General features: G+C 37.7%; 1 protein-coding gene and 1 pseudogene across 1 annotated transcript; one reads left to right on the top strand and one right to left on the bottom strand.

The window, feature by feature from the left end:
- The first annotated feature begins 506 nt into the window (after positions 1-506).
- Positions 507-19,849, top strand: LOC122569504 (protein SCAI). The gene is made up of 6 exons (XM_043730652.1): positions 507-1,038; positions 1,228-1,405; positions 1,542-2,298; positions 6,760-7,610; positions 14,001-14,414; positions 18,780-19,849. Exons 3-6 carry the CDS (start codon positions 2,105-2,107, stop codon positions 19,022-19,024), a joined length of 1,704 nt encoding a protein of 567 aa, XP_043586587.1. The 5' UTR covers positions 507-1,038; positions 1,228-1,405; positions 1,542-2,104; the 3' UTR covers positions 19,025-19,849.
- LOC122569510 lies at positions 9,497-13,993 on the bottom strand (annotated as a pseudogene).
- Positions 19,850-19,908: the final 59 nt, after the last annotated feature.

The following is a 19,908-nucleotide window of genomic DNA, read 5'->3' on the forward strand; positions in this document are numbered from 1 at the left end:
AGCCTGATTGACTTGTAGATGAGGCGACACAGTCGATATACGCCAAGTCCACCGTCCGACTCTGAAACCCCCGTCATGGCTACCGATGCCCGTGCAATTCTACCTCCTCCCCTTTTCTCTATCGGTTTCTCTGTATTGTTACGAACAAACCAAGGATACCTACATGTGTATACATCGATTATATTTTACGATATAACACTAGAAGTATCAGTTAGGATTGATGTTTTGGTATACTTTGATCTGTTTGTGTTATTGTTTGGAACGTGATTGAAAGTATGTATTATACCACATACTGCATTATAGAATCGTTTACCTTTTTGTTAGGACAATGAAGCGTATTATATATGAGAAGACACGCTAATTAATTAGGTTCAAAAAATGGGCTATAGTGTTAGTATAATATTTAGATAGAGTGGATTAGGTCACATTTAACAAGATGTATATTCCAGATAATTAATAGAAGCATTTAAATTATATATGTATTATAATATTCACAATGTCTAAATTAATTATGGACAAATATTACGGAAAGTCATCACATTCCAAAATCTTCAAAAACAAGTCTCCATTACGACGCGTCTTGAGGCCATCGGTAGCCATGGGATTTCTACACCGTGGCCACGGACCCCCACGAGCATTTCCCGTCTCGCTCTTCCACTCCCTCTCGTCGAACCTCCTTTTCCAACGTTCCCTCGCAGCCACCGACCGTTATCTAGTTAATTAATCTCCGCCGACGGCGGCAGCCGACTACCAGGGCGGCAAAACTCCCACCGTTTCTGCAGCCGTAACGAGCCACGACAACGAAAGTGTCGAGCGCCACCCCCTTAGTTCACTCCAGATTCGCAACTCTCCCCATCTTTTCAAACTGCGAAAATTTAATCGCTTTTAAAGAACCTTCATGCGATTTATCGAAGGGGATAATTGAAAAATGGTTGAAGAAGTGAAATGATTTTGGAAATAATAGTGGGGTGAAGATTTGAAGATGAAGACGTGAAAAGAATGAAGAAGAACAAATACTTGGTGTTTAGATCATTAGAGGTAATATTCTTTATTACTATTATTATTATAAATCTTTTCCTTATTAATATTATTATTAGTAGTAGTAACTAAATTGGTAACCAAAAATACCAAAAACACACGTTCTGAATATTCTTCTTGGTTTTATATGGTTGCGCTATATACTAGTTTATCAGCGAACTATATATTTTAAAATAAATATTCCAACAGATTCAAACATACAATTTACTCGGATCTACACGGCATATAATGCAAGTTGAAGCTATAAAAGTTACACAGAAAATAGCGGTCATGGAATGATTTGAAAATGATAAAACAAGCGAAACGAGTGACAAATAAATTATTGAAAGAATTTGATGGACCACAAATGAAAGGAACAATAAAGAAGGTAGATTCTACAGATAAGGAATATAAACGTAATACATATATTTTCATATTATTCCCATTTTACTTACTCCAAACACAATCAATTTAAATCATGAAAAAGTTAAACACACTTCTCTAACCAATCTTGATTATTCCAGTAACATTCAAAGGATTAGTTCTACATTGATGACCATCGTTCCTCAAAATTCCTCCAAATCCCGCTTCAAGCGAAACTCTGCTGTTTGAACCTCGACCACGGAACACCAGTGGCGACATCCCGTTCAACCTACATTCTCTACCACTCGCAAGATCACTCCGACGAGTCAACGCCTGATAACCTACCATCGAAACAATTTACCATGAAGCTCATCAGATCCATGACAGTTACCCTCCGAAATAAATCTATCGATCGCTCCCATATTCCGAACGAGGTCCAACAGCGAGTCTATCGGCGGAGCAGACAGATGTCTCAGGTCGACGTTGCGACGCGTGCGGGGTGGCTCGTGGCGTGGTGCTCGGTGGCGTGGTACGACACGGACGGTGCGCCCCCTGATGCGGGGTGGGCAAGTATTGATTGGGTCGGCGCGTTGGTCGCGGCGTCCGTGTCCAGAGTGCAGGAAGAGAGGGTGGCGGAATCGCCAGGCGCCATCACGCGGGGCCACCGCGACCGTCGTCTGAAGGGCCGTCCAGCCAGTGGCCGCGATCTCGATTCACCGAAAAGATGGTCATGATGGCTGGCATGGACGACCACGAGCGAAAAGTCGTCCTCGAGTTCTGCCACCTGCTCGAGAAAAGCAAGCAGCTGTTCAACGGGCTACGGGATTTACCACAGTACGGGCACAAGCAGTGGCAGGGTTACTTCGGGCGCACCTTTGACATCTACACGAAGCTGTGGAAGTTTCAACAGCAGCACAGGTGAGTGAAACTTGAAAAAAAAAGGAAGAAGAGGAATAAAAACAGCAAGATAGAGACATAGATAATGATGAAAGAAAAGATAAGAAAAATGAAAAGCATCATGCAACATTGTGTCGCGTATATACCACACGGAGGCCACACGGTGAGTCATCGTCGGACGAGGGTGGCCGCTGGCGTGGCTGAAGCCATCGATCACACGCGTACGATGTCCTCCACGCCACGAGGTCCTTCGACACGATCCGCGACTCTGTCAGGATAACGCTGAAACAGAACTGTGTTCTCTTGGTGTTTCCTCTATCTCCTCCGGAAGGGCCTGACGGGCCGCGGGAGCCCACCTCGCGCGGAAAGGACACGCGTGTATCTACACGTACGTGGAAGACGTAATAGGCAACAGGGGAGTAAAACGGGGATCGGTTGCGCCCGTTCACGAAGGACCACGGCACGGTCCTTTTACGCGCTCGACCCACCATGTGACGTGAACGTGAATGGAGAATCGTGCGCGCGAGTGAACACGGTCACGCGTGTGCGTATATAGCTGTCGTGTATCTCTGCCGCTTACTCAGATCGTCATCGCGATTTCCCTACGAGATGCCGGTGCTTTTAGTGGGTTACACGTTACACTTCGTACATCTACAAAGACAGGATAATCTTACGGGTTTCATCGATTGTCGTCTTCCTAATTTTATCACTTTCGGCTTGGTATAACTGGACTGCGGCTGTTTGTACAAACGCTTTTGTTAAAGTTTTAGTTTAAGAAATGAAATTTAAGTTTTGAATATTTTATGCACTTTTAGGACTTTGCGCATTCCTTGCATTTTTGCATTAAATTCCCCATAAATATATAAACATCCGTAGTCTAGTAATAATGCTAGCATTATAGATATCTTTATACTTTATTAGGTAGATCTGACACTGCAACTGGAAGAATAGGATCTGGCCAGAGATTTGTTTCACTCTTTAAATATTATAACGAGTATTGGAATTTGGATATTTTATGTATTTTGCATATTACGTACACTTTATACACTTTTGAATTTTTAAAATCCACAACCCAGATATTTCTATCGTTTAGAATAAGGATTGGAGATACGAAGAAACATCGAGCATATTATATTAGACTTTTATAGTTCTTGAAACAGATTTTATATAGCATATTGTACGTATGATATAATACGTGTGATTTAATTTTATAAAATTCAGAGTATGAAAGATAAGGATATATATATATACGTACCATATATATGTACGAAGGAAATATGAAATTAAATGACGTTTTACAAAATAGGTACATTTGTGTGAGAAAATTATATGTGTGTTTAAAAGATACGTTAATTTCAATTTAGTCTGCTTTCACGTTTCCTTTGTACATCTTCCCTTTTATACGCTGAATTTTGCAGAATGAAACTTGAAATATCCTTTAAAACGATCGCTTCAGGCTCGAGTGTTTCAATACCTTTTGCTGAGAATTAAAAGATACATCAGTTAACATAAAAACTGCACATGGTTTCTTTTAACATTATATCTATCAATCTTTAATATGCACCTGGGAGTATACTATATGGATACAGATGATTTCAATGAAACTAGATAGATACATACATATAACTATGTTTAATAGTTTTCTATCCCAATAAATCTTGTATGTTTTAATTAATTGTAAAGCATATTGTCAATTATTTTATTGTTTAATTAATTGTAAGATTCCAATGTCTTTGATGGTTCAAATCTTAAAAAAGATGGAGCTTCTTTAATATATTTTATTATTTAATTAACTGGAAAGTTCAGTACCTTTGGTAGATCTTGTATTACAAAATGGAGTTATTACTTATATCTTTGAAATTCTTCCATTTGCGATGAAGATTTCTACATCATATAATAGTTTATAGTAATTATGCATTAAGAAATTATATTTTCATCTCTAAAATTACTAGGCTCTGTTCAATTGCGTTTCAGATATCTTTAGAGATCATATTACATGATTTTTTCTCGTAATACGATTCAGAACTTGCATGATCTTTACATGATTTCTCCGAAGAGTTCTTGAACGATGAAAAGCACGTGACTTGGATTCTCGTGACCATCGCTACGCGAATGCATCCATCTATGTTCAATCTTCTATATGATTTAGTATACTTATTCCAATAACTACGTATTTCTTATTTCATAGCAATTATTAGTTATATTAGATTAGTAAAAATATGGTAATTTAATCGGTTATTAGTGTTATTATTATTAGTTCATGATTGAAATTGACAGGTCTTAATTCTTCAATATTTAATTATTGCAAATATTGTTAAAATTTCGTGTTCAGCGTCATAAATTATTCACGTAACTTTTTATAAGTAAAATGCACCGTGAAGGCCATTGAAAGTATGAATCTGAGACTTACGTAAATGTTAAAATAGTTCAACGTCGATTCTGATGATCTTTCATTGGGGAATAAGTCAAGAAAGGTCAGTAAATGTCACCGATAATAATATTTTAATAAAGATTATTGAATATAATTTACGGTGAACGATAAGGGAAATACTATTTCAAAGGAAACTAAACCATTCTACGATTATTCGTCACTTGACACAAATTGAATGAATACATAAAATAAACCTTGAACGTAGAGTTTAAAGAATTTTTTTATTCTGAAACTGATTATTTATTTATTTATATATTTAGGGTCAGTATAAAATACAAATACAAGGCGACAATGTTTATCTCCTTTACAATATATTTTCTAAAAAAGCGAGTTAAAAAATATTTTTCATTCGAAAAAAATAATTTGACAAACAACTACCATAGCACATGCAGTGGCTGAAGGGTAAAAGCGCTTCTAATTTCTTCTCCTTCCGTTTCTTGTTGTCTATAAATTGCAACAGAAGGAACATTACGATCGCCACGAGGATTTGTGTCACGTGGTTTCCATCGTACTCCCCGTGGACTATGGGGATGATATAACGATCGCGCAAATGTTTGCTGCCGTAGTCATAGTATTCTATAATCTGTTTACTTTAAATGTAACCTTTAAATCAGAATTAATTATCCACTGCGTTAGGTGTAAAATATTGAAAGTCTGAAAAATTAAAATTAACTTTAATTGTTTCTCTCTAGCGAAACTTTTTTAATTACAAATCGCTTGTTCCACTTTTTCTCTGAACCGTTCATATATACAAAGTATCATAAATTACATATTATAGACCAATCACATTACTCCATCCCTTTCCAGTCATCATTTCATTCATAAACTCACCATAGTCTCTACCCATAACCTCTTTCACTAAGTAACAGTCGAAGTTAACCCTAGACCGATTCACTTGGGTGAGTTTGCTTCGTTGGCCCACTTGGACCACGTTACACACACGTCTTTATTTACCCTTTCGATTCTGTTGCACTGGATGCCCGGTAATCTTCAGCCCTTTGTACCTTTCCTTTTTGATCGTAAAGTGTCATCAACATGGGCCGGTTGGCTGATGGTGCGACTCGACAAAGAGTCAATTGTCTATCCGGCTATTCACACCGCTCGCGTTCGTGCAGACATGCGACACCCAACTGCTACGGTACATCTCCTATATACACACACGTACGATATACGTGCATACGTAACACGTGGCTGCAGTTATAGATAGGTAGACACGCGATCGTGCCGTGTCGACTGTTAATAAATATCGGGGACGCTCTTTCAGAATCGGTTCCACACGTCAAAACAATAGGGAAAAGTTTCTCGAACGTACGGCCATCAGTTTCAAAAGTATCGCTGGTATCTGCGCTTGTATTATGTTCTCCTGTTTCTCTTTTTTACCTTTCTTTTCCTTTCCTTGTGGTTTCGTTTGTTTAGTTTTTTTTATTGTGTTGCAGTTTCCTTGTCCCTTTTTTGTCGTGAAAGGTTAGGTATTGATACTTTGTTACTAGCGTTTCTTTGATCTTAGTCCAGGGAGGTGTGATTTCTCGTGAAAGAAAGTATTGTTAGGTTTTGCGAGGATTTTATAATGGTGATTGTTTAATGGATGAGGTTGGAAGTATTGTATTTTTGTAACCTAGCTGGGGAAGGTTTTAAGTATAATATAGAATTTTATACAGCGTTCTCCATAGAAACGTTAACATACCTCTCTACCTTTATTATCTTAACTTCAAAACTGAAAATACGTAAAAGCAAAGAAAGACCAGTACGCTTTTTATAATTGGCACAACAAGATTATAAATCTCTTAATACTTAATATTTGAGTAATTGTACTTATTTCAAGCAACAGTTACTTAATAGAAGATCCAGAAGTAGAGAGACATAAAAATATAAAATTATACTTCTTTTCTTATATCTAGTGCCTTTTGTTTCTATCTTTCATACATATTCTTATATTCTTATTCTTATGTCCTTATTAACTCAATATATCAATCAACACTCCTACCAAAGCGCTTACCAGACCAATAACCATAAAAGGCGCGCGTGAACACACGCGCGCTCGCTTCTTGCAGGACGATACTGGACACGAAGTACGGCCTGAAGAGGTGGCAGATCGGTGAAATCGCGAGCAAGATCGGCCAGCTCTACTACCATTACTACCTTCGCACCAGTGAGACTTCGTACCTTCACGAGGCCTACTCGTTCTACGCGGCGATTCGCGGCCGCGCTTACTACAGCCGTGCCGCCAAGGAGGATAGGAGCGACCTGATGGTGAAGAAGCTCAGGTATTACGCCCGTTTCATCGTCGTCTGCCTGCTGTTGAATCGTATGAAGCTCGTCCGTGAATTGGTCCAAGAGTTGGACGCCCAAATCGTTGATTACACCAGCACCTACGAACCGGACGATCAACTCGAGTGGAATTTAGTCCTCGACGAGATCAAGGCGTTCGTGAAGGCCGAGTCGGCCGTCGGAGTGGTGCACTCGGACTCGAACCCGGTTATACTGACCCACAGGTTGGGGCCCCAGACCTCGCCGCCAGTCGAACGTACACCACCCATGTGCCTATCCCTGCAGGAGATCCTGATCGTTGGCAATTGCGCCGACCAGGTGAAGTTTAGTGAATTGTCGATGGACATGTTCAGGATGCTGCAAACGCTGGAGAGGGAGCCAAGGGACGACCCTAATCACCTGCACGATGCGTCGCCGGCAGGGAGGATGCCTTTCAGGCCTGGCGCGTATCCTGGTGCCGAGAACGGTGCCCCGAGGCGGGACAATCCACACAAGTACCTGTTGTACAAGCCCACCTATAGCCAGGTACAGGTATTCCTCGCGAGCGGCTTCAAAGAGCTGCCCGCGAACGGAGCGCTGTTGCTCTACTTGTCCGCCGACGGCTGCTTCTCCACCGTCAAGCATCCGGAAGAAAGTGAGTGTTGCCTTTGATCACGACCGATCACGCTTCCGCGAGTATCTTAGAGCCTTGGCTGAGCCGTTTTTACGTTTTACTGTCAGGGAAGAGATATGGAATAGATGTAGGCAGCCGATGTAGGAGTAGAGCAGATTGGAGAGTTGGAGGAAGTTTTATAGATGGTTGATGTTAATGGGTTTTTCCTGGGAAGGAAAATAAGGAAGAGCGCTTTCCGTGGTTGCAATATTTCTATTGTATAGTTAGTCTTAATAGCTATGAAGTTTTATTAGCTTTGTCGATTAGAGTTGTTTCATAAAATGTACAAAAACAAATTATCATTGGGTTAAATATTTTTAACGACTCCTTGAAATATATTGTCACCGACAGACACGTGTCTATCCTAATTTGAGAGTACTATAACTACATCCGTGTATTGATAAGTATCAAATTGTAACACAAATCCAATATTTTATACATTTGTACATTCTCACACTAATCCTAAAGCCAATATTTCCAAATCAAGTTTTACATAGCTTTCTTTTCTAAATGTAATACCGTATGTTAGTAAATTTGTAAAACTTCTCATTCGACAATTCAACTACCTCGACGACCTGAAAATCTCCAAGTCGAAACAGTTTGCGCGAACTAATAACCAGTTGATCGATCAAAGCATGTTCGCCTCTTGTCAACGAAAATAGTTTCCGTTTTAAAAAGGCGGTTGGCCTCCGGTCGATTCCGTTGATCGGCCGAAAATTACTTATCACGGTAGAGGGCAGTCGTTGATGCAAGGCTAAAACGAATCACGCGCTTGACGAAGCCGAATGCGAACGCGTGTCGGCATTTTCGGTCAGTTTCCTCGGCCGGTAATTCGACCGGTCGGGTAGAGCGGGTCTTCCGTGTCCTATCGATACGTCTAACTCTCCTGACGATCCTTGAACGACGAAGAAAGGATTTGTCCATGTCTATCATACAAAATATTCGTATTCTGTTCAACGAATTGAGTCTAGAGAGGTGAATAAAACCACATAACTAAAATCTAAAGAAGATAGAGTTGAATTCACAATTCTGAGATATTATAAAATATGTAGAAGCTATTTTTCCGTATATTAATCTTTCAACTGGGAAGAGTTAATTTAGCAAAGATAAAATCGAATTTAATGAGATATTTGTTGCTTTAATTAAATTACTGAAAAATGAAGCTGCTTCCTTTGTTGCAGCAGTTAAATACATTTAATCAAGCACGCTCAATTAAATATATATATGTATACTAGTAAACCGCGGGTATTTATACAGATTCAAATTTTTGTGATTATAACTAAAAAATTGTAAACTCAGCAGAGACTTTTTTTTCAGAAATATTTTTGAGAATATAATTAAGAAAGGAGATATTCGATCAGAAAATTGTTTTATCTGTCAAGCATTATACTCTATACTTTGAATATTTTATATATTTTTTGTATCATGTGTATTTTGTGCAATTTTGCACTTCAAAATTTCCTATAAATATATAAAAATCCGCAGTTTACAGATAAGCCGTGTCGCAACAACGTTACACGATGCCTACGCCACCGCACGTAAATCTACCTTTAAACGCATGCCACTAATTGGATCATCGAATCGGACTATCACCTTTCTCCGATTCGTTCAAGGGCTTCCAGTGAGCATACGGCACACAAGCCGCACTCATCGTTGATTTAGTTACTGAAAGGAACGCTCTTTTCGTTAGTAGTATTCGGATTATGTATAGTCGAGTGGGAAAGACCGGAAAGTGTTTCTGCATTTCATCGGAACTGATGATGATAATCAGTTGCGGTAGTTAAATTTATTCTGGCCTTTGTTTTTTTCCGAATTTGGAAGATGGAGGTTTGCGGATATTGTATTTCGAAGGGAATGGTATGCTTATATAATGTTTTTTTCAAAATTAAATAAGTTGTTGGAAATTGAGTTGAGGTTAAGGTAAAGCAATGTTAACCCTGTATAACACTATGGAAGTTACATGTATTTATTTTTTAAACTCTACTTTATTTTATTTCTACTTCATGATTTTTTTATAATAATAATTCATTCTTCGATTTTAGATTAATAGGAATAACTACAATAATCTGTCATATTTTTGTTTCATAAGCACATTAAGTTTTGGTTATAAAGGGTTAAAGAATAACTTACATATATATAGTGAATGGTTTTTGAATGGATTCAGTTTTTTATAGGAAGTACAAAGAGCAGGAAATCTAATTATTAAGACATTTGTGCTAGGATATATTTTGTTTAGGCTATATTACTTACAGCTTTAAAGATTTGTTAGAATAGGAGGCTTATAGAGTCAGAAGCTTATATGTATATAATTATAGATACATATAGAAAATACCAAGAACTGCAGAAAGAATTATTTAGCTGTAGACAATGCTACACTAGCTTAGATAAAGTATTAACTACTATATAATAATAGTTGAAAATTTCACAGCATAAAAAATCAATATTTAAGTATCACACTTCCCTACACAAATTCAAATGATATCTGTGGAATTCATAAATCAAATACATTTTAAAAAGGTATAAATATTTATACTTTCATGTATATAATTATGTGCATTATACATTACAGAAGGTAAAAAGTTCTATTTAAATTTGCAGATGAAATTCACATACCCCTAATACCAAAACTAGAACTACTAGTAATTCTACGAATTTCTATTATCTAATAGCAACAAAAATTATTCATATCCAACCAATTTGTTGAGAACAATTCAATTACACGCCTAAAAATAGCCTCTTCTCGTTAACATGTTAGAACCACATTGTACCACAAAGAAAATTCCCCAGTTTCACAATACAGCGTTCCTTTCTCCTTCAGAAATCAACGCCTTTAATTGGATTCGCGAAAAGATCAGTACAAGGTGCCCGCAACTCGAAGGAACTTGAAAGAACACACGCTAGCGTCCTCTTCTTTTTCGTCTTTAATTAGTGGGCATCCTCATGAAACTTTTATGCGGATCGAAAGAAGACATCTTGAGAGTCGGCTTGCGAGATACACACGACCATGACCCTTCATCGCGGTGCATGTTGAATTAACTAAATAGAAAATCCAGGTCGTTTAGATGGTTTCCTAATATTCCACGTACCACGACGTTCAACCGCGACGATCTATTATCTTCCGGCCGATCTGAAATAGTTGCCCGTCATTCATCGCATTTCTGTCCTGGCTTAATTAGCAATTCGTATATTTAATACCAGAATTCGTTATGCAATGCTTTCGATGTCTTTTGTGATACATGTACAGTGACTCACGGAAATGTCTGAATATGTACTTGTTATGGAATCTTTCATGTATACATATATTGTATGTGCTATATAAAACATTTTCGAATTTCATCAGTAATATAATCAGTAGACTGCTGATTTTTATATAAATTCATATTTTTATGGATACAATTAAAAGAGTAGGATCTGAGTAGAGATCTGGTTTATCTGTTAAATATCATAAACAGTACTATACACAAAAACAATACTGTATCTTTATACGTTTATATGTTTTGTATGCTTTTGTAATTGCATATCATAACGTTGCATATCATTACGTATTTTTGTATCTTAAAATTACTCATAATTGCATAAAAATCCGCGATACAGCAATAAGAAACTACTGTTACAATATATTCATTTTCAAACTGTTTCATATAACACACATAATACATTCATAAAAAGTTTCTATAAGTATTTACTTTCGCGAACTACTATATTTCTATGTGCTCTCGGTATTTGTCAGTGTCCGCATGTAAATGTAAACAAGTATTTATTGTCGTGTGGGTATTTATTATCGCGTGTATCAAGTGGTAAATTGGTGGCAAAATTTTGGAATCGTGTTTGATTTTATATACAGGTTAAATTACGCTATAAATATGATAATGTATAATGGATGTTTGTGTTATATTACAGATATTTTGGTTCAAACTTTGGATTATTAAACCTCTACTTTTCTTCCGTCTTGACGAATAGAAAGATTTTAAATATCTCATTATCTATCAACTTCTATAAATTTGGAGAGTTTATAATGATAAAAGAAATACGATTGTGCCACAGGACGTAATGAGGTTAGGAAGGTAAATAAAAATACTTTCCTTCAGAAAATACTATTAGTCATATTTCTAACTTTTATTATACTCAAAAAATTTCGTTTCCAAAGAGGTATATACATATAAAATAAAGTAACGTTGATATATTTTCCAGTATAACATGCGTACCTCTACAACTTGAGATGAAAACGTCCGCAAATCCATAACCTCCACGTGACCCGTTTTCATCAGTAGAACCGAAACACGCTGTAAAATTTGGCCACCTATTTGCAAACGGATCTTTTGTACAGACTACTTTATTCTGTATCACAATTCCTCTCCAGTCATCGAGCAATCTCTCTCACTCCCTTCCTGCTGTTCTCTTCAAAGTACGTAACACTTTCCACTTATCGTCCATTTGTATGTTGCCTAAATGTTACACGTAAGATACCTTTAAAAGGACGAAGGAAAAGCGAAAGAAAAAAGAAAGAAAAGAGGAGGGATAGAATAAAAGAAAAAAATTCGAGTCAAGACCGAAGGTCGACGATGTTGAAAAATTCAGCAAGCTGACCACCAAAGGAACGCTCGGAAGCTGGTATTCAGAGCGCGGTGAGGTTACAAGCCGCTCGAGAAGGCGAAAACGGTCTTTCAACGAAAGTAGAGTAGCACATCCGTGTCAAGGTCATTCCGCGATAGAGATTCCAAGCTGTCGGCCCAGTAGATTCTAAGTTTGCAATCAATATCGAAATACGCGGTGCCGCGTCGATATCGAAGAAACCCCGCCGGCTACATTCGACCGACAATTCTTTTGCCTCTTTTAAGTAAATCTCGGCTTTCGGTATCGTTAAAAATCTCACTTTTACGGTTGCGATAGGTTTTAGAGATAAACGTTGGCATTAGACTATGGTTACAGTGGATGTGTATTCTGATCTCAATATATCAAATATGAAGACCATAAGGGACCAATATAATAAGTCTAGCTTCTTTGTTCTTTTTATTTTTATGTTACATAATGTTAAGCAGAAAATATATTAATATGGAAAGAAAACAACCTGTTACATTTAAAGACATAACTATCTCAAGAAAAGGTTGATATATCTTTAAAGCTCTGTAAAAAATCATCAATATGATTAGAATGTTAAGACAGTCAATATTTTTGGAATATTTAGCATAGTAACATACGTATAAACATAGACTCTTGTTATTTTCATTTCGGCTTTCAAAATACCCGTTCACCATATTGTTATAGCATTAGACAAGAAATTAAATTTGATCTTTTAAATTTGAATAGAGAACATATATAGGGTATTTAGTGGAAAAAACTAGGAATGGTCAGACGCGCGGGAAACTAGGTAGAATTTAAAAGCAGAACTGGTACGTTCCAAAAAGCGCGATACAAATTACAATGTCGTGGTACGATCTAGTACGGACACAAATAAATCTTCCAAGGATACAGGCAACGATTTTGGTAACGCTCCAATTTCAAGCGGCGAGTCTCGAAAACCGACACGGTCCGACAAGCTTCTCTGCTCATTGTTTCGCCGAAATGAAGCTCGCTCTTTCAAGCCGGCCGCGCGTGAACAGCCGATGCAACTGATCGCTGTTTTATTTATAGAAACGCTCAGTGCGAAAAACAGGCCTAAGCAACCGCAAGTTTCGGTTTTATAGAGTTTTCGTTCAGGCCCTTATGGAAGATTTGTTATAGTTTTAAAAAAATAGATTACGTTAGAAAATAGTACTTCCGGTTTCAATGTTTCAAATCTCCAAACTTTTTAATTTTTTAACCCACAAGCTTTTAATTTTTAAATTTCGAAGCGTTGAGTGGTTAAACTTTCAAATTTTAAAGCTTTGAACTTTCAAACTTTTAAATTCGGAAGCTTCAAATTTTTAAGCTTCTAAATTTGGAAACTTTGTATTTTTTCAGGATTTTCAAATCTAAAAGCTTTGAATTTTCAATTGAAAGTTTTGAATCCCCAAATTTTTAAATTACAGGGCTTTGAATTTTTACACTTTCACATTTGGAAGCAATGAATTTTCAAATTTAAAATCTTCCAATTTCCAAATCTTTTAACTTCAATGCTTTGACACCTCAATATTCCAACATTTATATTTAAAAATTTTAACTGCCTTAGTCCCTAATTATAAATCTTAAGCACTAAATCCCCATATTCCTACCTACAAATTTCCTAAATACTCTCTGCAACTCGAAACCTAAAAAGCCAAAATCCACATGAAACACAAAACGAAGCCAAGGAAGGGCGCGTCGCCCGATACTTAGGTTACCGTTTTCACGTAACATCACGCCGCTCCACGAAACCGGAATTGCACGATGTTGATAAACCTTCCGATTTTACAGTGGGGTACGACCTGGGTGGCGTGTCCACGTGTAGCAAGAGGGACCCGGAGCACGGGAAGAGGCCGACAGGTGGCAAGGAACCGCACTGCCTATACCCGGGTGACCTCTATCCATTCACAAGAAAACCGCTGTTCGTGGTCGTCGATTCGGACAACAGCTTCGTGTTCCAACAGATACCTCGTTATTTCGGACAGCCGTTGATGGTGCTAATGTCGCCCCAAGACACGCCGTCAACGTTACGCGACGTTCGACACGGTGGAAGCCTGTTCACTCTATTTCTCCACGCCCCCTTAGCCGCGTTTTGCCTTATATGCAACATCGGCAGCCTGGCCGTGCACCACTGGGAGCGGTGCCAGCGTTACATCGAGCGATTCCTCATCGAGGCCTGTCAGCTCGTCACGCGCTCCAGATGCGGTAAGGATCCAGGACGTTGTTTTTGTCGCCTGGAAGAGCTCTGCTCTGGCTTCTTTCTCTGTCTATCTATCTCTGTCCCTCTTTCTCTTCTAATTGGATGGGGAACGAGGAATGGGGCATATCGGTGAAACTTTCTTGGCTCTGGTCTGGCTGCGTACGATCCGTGGACTGGGTGATGAGAATATTGCTTTTAGAGATTTATTAGACGGATCTTAGAATATTTAAACGATTGTAAATGTTGTATAATAGATTTATATTTTTTGGAATAACGATAAGGGGAATGAATTTGATACAGTATTTCACTCTTTGGTTCCTTGTACAGGATTTTGTGATATAGGTTTGAAGATTGTGAGGTGTCTCTAATAGGACATTTTGTAATTAAGAGATGTGGAATAGTGCGAAGGTCAATTGGATGTTATATTATTTACGTGCGAATGAATTTACTTTGGTATCATCTATATTTTTTTTTCCTCCAAAGGAGCAAGGATCGATCTTCGTTGAAAGGAGTGTGGGCTCACAGAGAAGAAAGAAATCTACCGACGTAAATTTCTTTAACTATTAAAATCATCAATTAGCAAACAATATGCAATCATACATAATATGCAATCATAATTTCCCAAATTCAAATCATTTACAAAAGTTACCATAGTATTTCTCCTTATATCAATTCATATCCAAGAAGTATGTTACAGCTCGTAAGTATCGGCCCATTTATAGGAAACTTCCTTTTTGGGAATAACGTTTAAGCTCCTTTTAAAAAGTAAATACAACGTATGTCTGTTAGAAATTATAAAAAGAAAAATTCTTTTATGCGGATATTCAGGCATTCAATTCCACGATTCTGGGATAAGCGCCCTACTATTTTTCATAATCTCTTTATCTTTTACCAGATATCGTTGACCTACGTGGCGTGGGTGCCAAATCACATAAAATTGGCGTGACAGCGGAACGCGTTATCCTCCACAACCAACGTCATCTTCTCTCAACATTGTTTCGCTCGACTATAAAGCATCCAGCAATATAATTTAAGTGACTATAATAATCGACGAGCTTCCAGATTTGAACATTTGAAAATTCAAAGGGCCACGTTTGAAAATGATAAAGTTTAGAGTTTAAAATGTTGAGAACTCAAATATCTATCTATTTGATAGAAGTTTATATTTAAAAAATGTTACGAACTTCTCGATCAATCCAATGGTTATTCCTTAATAACGATTATAGTCGGCTTTACTAATGAGGAGTGCATTAGAAGAATTCTCGATCCCAGTCTTCGAAATCGTCTTGGTTCGTTCACCAGCAGCCAGAACGCGCCGAAAGGGATTTACGATTGCGTTCGAACGATAAACAGAGCTGGCCTACATCCAGGTCGTGTTTATCGCTGAACCGGCAATCTTTCCTCCTAGACGCGTGATCTAGGGTCGGCTACAAAGGGGCTCTCCATTGTTCCTCTCGCGACAGCGATATGTCGTGTGCGAGTTTTGAACGTACGAGTGGCTTCCTTTGTCGCAGGCTCTCCTCTCTCTCTCTCTCTCTCTCTTTCTCTCTCTCTCTCTCTATCTATCTATCTATCTATCTATCAATCTATCTATCTATCTCTCACTCACTCATTTACTCATTCTCATTCTCTTTATAATAATCGCGTCGTTAAATAAAGCTTTGTGCGGATACGTTTAATTCACTTTACCCTTAGAAAGTTTCACCGAAATCGATCGGGACTGCCAGCTGGCTGTCTAGCTTGACAATAATTCGTTTGAAAGTTCGAACAACAACTACAACAACAACAGGTTCTCTAGTAGCAGGCAACAACAGCAGCAACAGTAATATGCAAATTTGTCCGCCATATCTTTGGATCTGAAACCGTCGTTGAACTTTTGTTTAGAGGAAGATCGTGGACGTCAGCAGGTGATTTCCAGTATAGTATGACAAATTAAGAACCAATTTTAGAACTTCAAATTAAGAACCTAACGTTTCATTTCTAATTGTTTTAATATCAGTTTACATCAGCGATTTCTGTTTTCTAGCGTTATGACTATGAAAGGGAATTCCAGGAATTCGGTATATTTTTCCTTATTTCTTTCAGCAGGATTTTATCATTTTATGAAACTCTATAATTTTAAAGAAATGTACATATCTGTGGTGTTGGTCCTCAATCGATTTCGAAGTGTAGTCCAACCGAGCGATCATGACAATGCTACCGCACGTTCTCGAGCGCGTAAATGATAAAAGCGGATGGATTTTCCCATCACTTTCTCTTTTATGTCATGTGCTTCAAATTTTCAAACCATAGCGTGAAAGAAAAAAGATACAGTTTTCGTAGGAGAATGTTCTTTATCTGTATATGCCAATTGTCATAATTTAATTGTCTTCCCATTCTCGTTAATTACATCCTATGACATATGGGAACGAATAGCGAAATAAATGGCTGTAATGACGGTATAATGAATGACGGTAATGTAACTGCGCTGACGAAACAGTCGCAGATGCAATTGACTGCTTATCAAGAAGATTTTCTGAAGATTTTCCATTAATCTTAACTTCTCTTTTTAGCGTCTCTTCTCATGACCACTCGATTGGACTATACATTTCCGAGTCTTACGAGCAGAGTAAACTATCCTTGTCATGCATATTTTCGTCAGTTTAACTAGAGACAGCGATAAGGTGTAAACTAACCCATCTAGCAATTAATCTAACTTTCTAATTTAATTATATTTGAACGCAACTATTACTATCTACTATTACTTTTGTACTTTTTATTTACTTTTATTTACTTTTTACTATTTTTAATTTCATTCATCTGATTATTACTTTATTTTATTTCAGATTAAACCGGAAAAATTTTGGTTTAGAGATACAATCTCTTCTCTTATAAACAAACGAAATTCTAGCACAATGAAACTGTTAGTAATACCAAAGCTATTGATATGCATATAATTTTATATGATAGTAGACAGGAATTATTTACTAGATGTTTAATATCAAAGATATAAGTGATTTTTACTTCCAATAATACAAATTCCACATTTGATGTTACAAATGCGAAAGAGAAAAGTTTAGATGAATATAATTACCTTTATAGTTATTATTCTTTCCTATTTTTTAAATAGAAAATAATATGTATGAAGGGACAAGGAAGTTTTTTCTTGAATAAGACTTGGACAATGTTGAATTTCGAGGATTGAAAAATACACCTTAGAAAAAATGTACCTGCCGGGTTTTTCTATCTGGAACAAGAGTTACCAACACTTCTTTTGCATCGGGTTCGAAATAAACTTGTCGCAAATGTTCGTAGAAATCGGGAAAGTTTATTTGGCCGTAACGGAGAGTTCATAAAAATATATCAAGTGCAAAAGGGTCGAGTTCGACGATGGAAGTTACCGGCGAACTGACGTCCCCGATCGAAACATAAGTCAAGTTGCTCGAACGTCAAAATTCTGAAACGAAACGAACGAATGAGCGTACAGAGTGTTGGAATGGTCTCTCCATGAATCGGTTGCCCGTTAGTGTGCAGTTGGAGGTGTTTAAACCTTTCAATTTTCTATGGTATTTCCCTTCTCTCCTCAAATATTGAAATCATGTTATTTTATGTTTCCTTTTATTCCCATTTATCCCATTTCTTTTTCAGAATTCTGAATAATAATATGGCAAGAAGTTAGAATATGCGGGAAAACAGAATAGTAAAATTGTGTGACGGGGATCTATTTTTTAATTCAATCCTTTCATGGTTAGTATTGTTTATACGCAAAATTGTATTTTTCAATCGTACTTGCACTTGTCGATTGTAACTAAACGATACTTATGTATAATTATTTTCGGTAAAACAGGTAAAACCTAATCTTAATGCATCGTATCTTCCTTATAAGAAAACGAGAAAAATATGTTCCACCATTGATAAAAAAGAGTTTCTCCCACAACTCAAAAGATAGGATTAATTGTTTCGAGCGATAAACAAATTCAACGCAGTAATGTTACTACTCCCATGCAACAAACTCCCTCACAATTTTGCTATTCGTTATTCACAACATCTTTCTAAATTACTAAGAAGAAACACCACAAGCTTTAAAACATTTTCCTAGAAAAATTCCGAACAACCTCAAAGGGCTTCGTTTTAATTTCTAAAACCACCAACGCTCTCTAAGGGCGAAAAGCAAAAAGAAGAAAATAAAGAAAAAAGAAAAACAAATGAAGAAACTCCAACTGCACACCCATCGTACACAACCACGGAGACACTTTTACAACCATTTGTACATATGTATACATGTCCGCATGTATATCAAAAAAAAAAAAAAGAAAGAAAAATAAAAACGTACCAGAACTCCGAGAGAAACCGCCTTGAACCTGACCGAGCGCTTTTATCGGTCCACGCAGAAACCAGCGTGTTGCAATTCTTCGGCGACGATTTCCTACGACTGTTGCTGGTGCGCTACGTGTTCTGCGACGTGGTGTTGAATCTGCACCGGTCGTTCAGGGGTCGACAGCAGAGGCCCCGTTGCCATCCACCGTTGCCGGACGCGGAGGTCCTCGAGCATCCCACTCTTCATCATCTGGTGCTCGATCTGGCCGCCTGTCTTGACTGCCGCGACCATTTCCCGGACAGCAACGAACTCGCCTGACCCAGGCATCTTTCCTGCCCGGCCCCCCATGAGTCCACATCCCTGTTGCCGCCGTACAGCCACGACTACGATTACGATTACTGTAACTACAATTGCAACAATAAAATCGTTACACTGAGACCTCATTAAACCGCGTCTAAACAAAAAAAAAAGTAAAAAAGATTTAAAAAAAGGAAAGAAAGAAAAAGGAGAACGAGAATAAGAAAGAAAATGAGAATCGAAGGAGTCGAAACAAAAAATATGTATGTATGTATGTATAGGAAAGGAAGAGAAAGATAAATGATAAGTGAAGAACGGAAGAAATCACGTGTGTACAGTCCACGTGCACGTGTATCGTCGTTCGATAAATCACGGGGATTAATTGGCCGCTCGTGTTGGATATCGTCGACGCCGTCTCAGGGTAACCCGGCGTCGTACTTTTCGTTCTATCATCGTTGTTCTCGTCGTCTGTTCGTCGATGATCTCTCGATGACTTCTGGATTCTCCTTGTCAATAGGTATTTGTCGATTGGAAGGTTGAAAAAAGACACACGACGCCGGGTAACGACGCGTTTTTCTCTTCTCTACGCGCGAAGAAACGTGCGGATACGGAAGAGGAAGTGTTAAAGAAGGTGGAGGAGCAGGAGGAGGAGAATGAAACGAACGAACGAAGAAATTATATTCGTGGCTTCGTGGTTCTCCTTTTAAGGACTCGTTCTATGTTAATCGCGACACACCGCTGCCAGTTTTTTGCTACGGACTAGTAAACGAAACACAAAACAGAGAAAAAAGTCTATATGTATATATATATGTATATGTATATATGTATATATATATATATATGTATGTATATGTATATGTATGTATATGTATGTATATATATATTTATATATATATGTATATCTA

This window comes from Bombus pyrosoma, linkage group LG7 (assembly GCF_014825855.1).
Source record: "Bombus pyrosoma isolate SC7728 linkage group LG7, ASM1482585v1, whole genome shotgun sequence".
Taxonomy (NCBI): Eukaryota; Metazoa; Arthropoda; class Insecta; order Hymenoptera; family Apidae; genus Bombus; species Bombus pyrosoma.

Coding starts and splice junctions, on each gene's coding strand:
- LOC122569504 (XM_043730652.1), top strand. CDS start 2,105: ATGGTCATGATGGCTGGCATGGACGACCACGAGCGAAAAGTCGTCCTC. Junction 7,611..14,000: donor CGTCAAGCATCCGGAAGAAA/GTGAGTGTTGCC, acceptor CCGATTTTACAG/TGGGGTACGACCTGGGTGGC. Junction 14,415..18,779: donor CGTCACGCGCTCCAGATGCG/GTAAGGATCCAG, acceptor CGGTCCACGCAG/AAACCAGCGTGTTGCAATTC.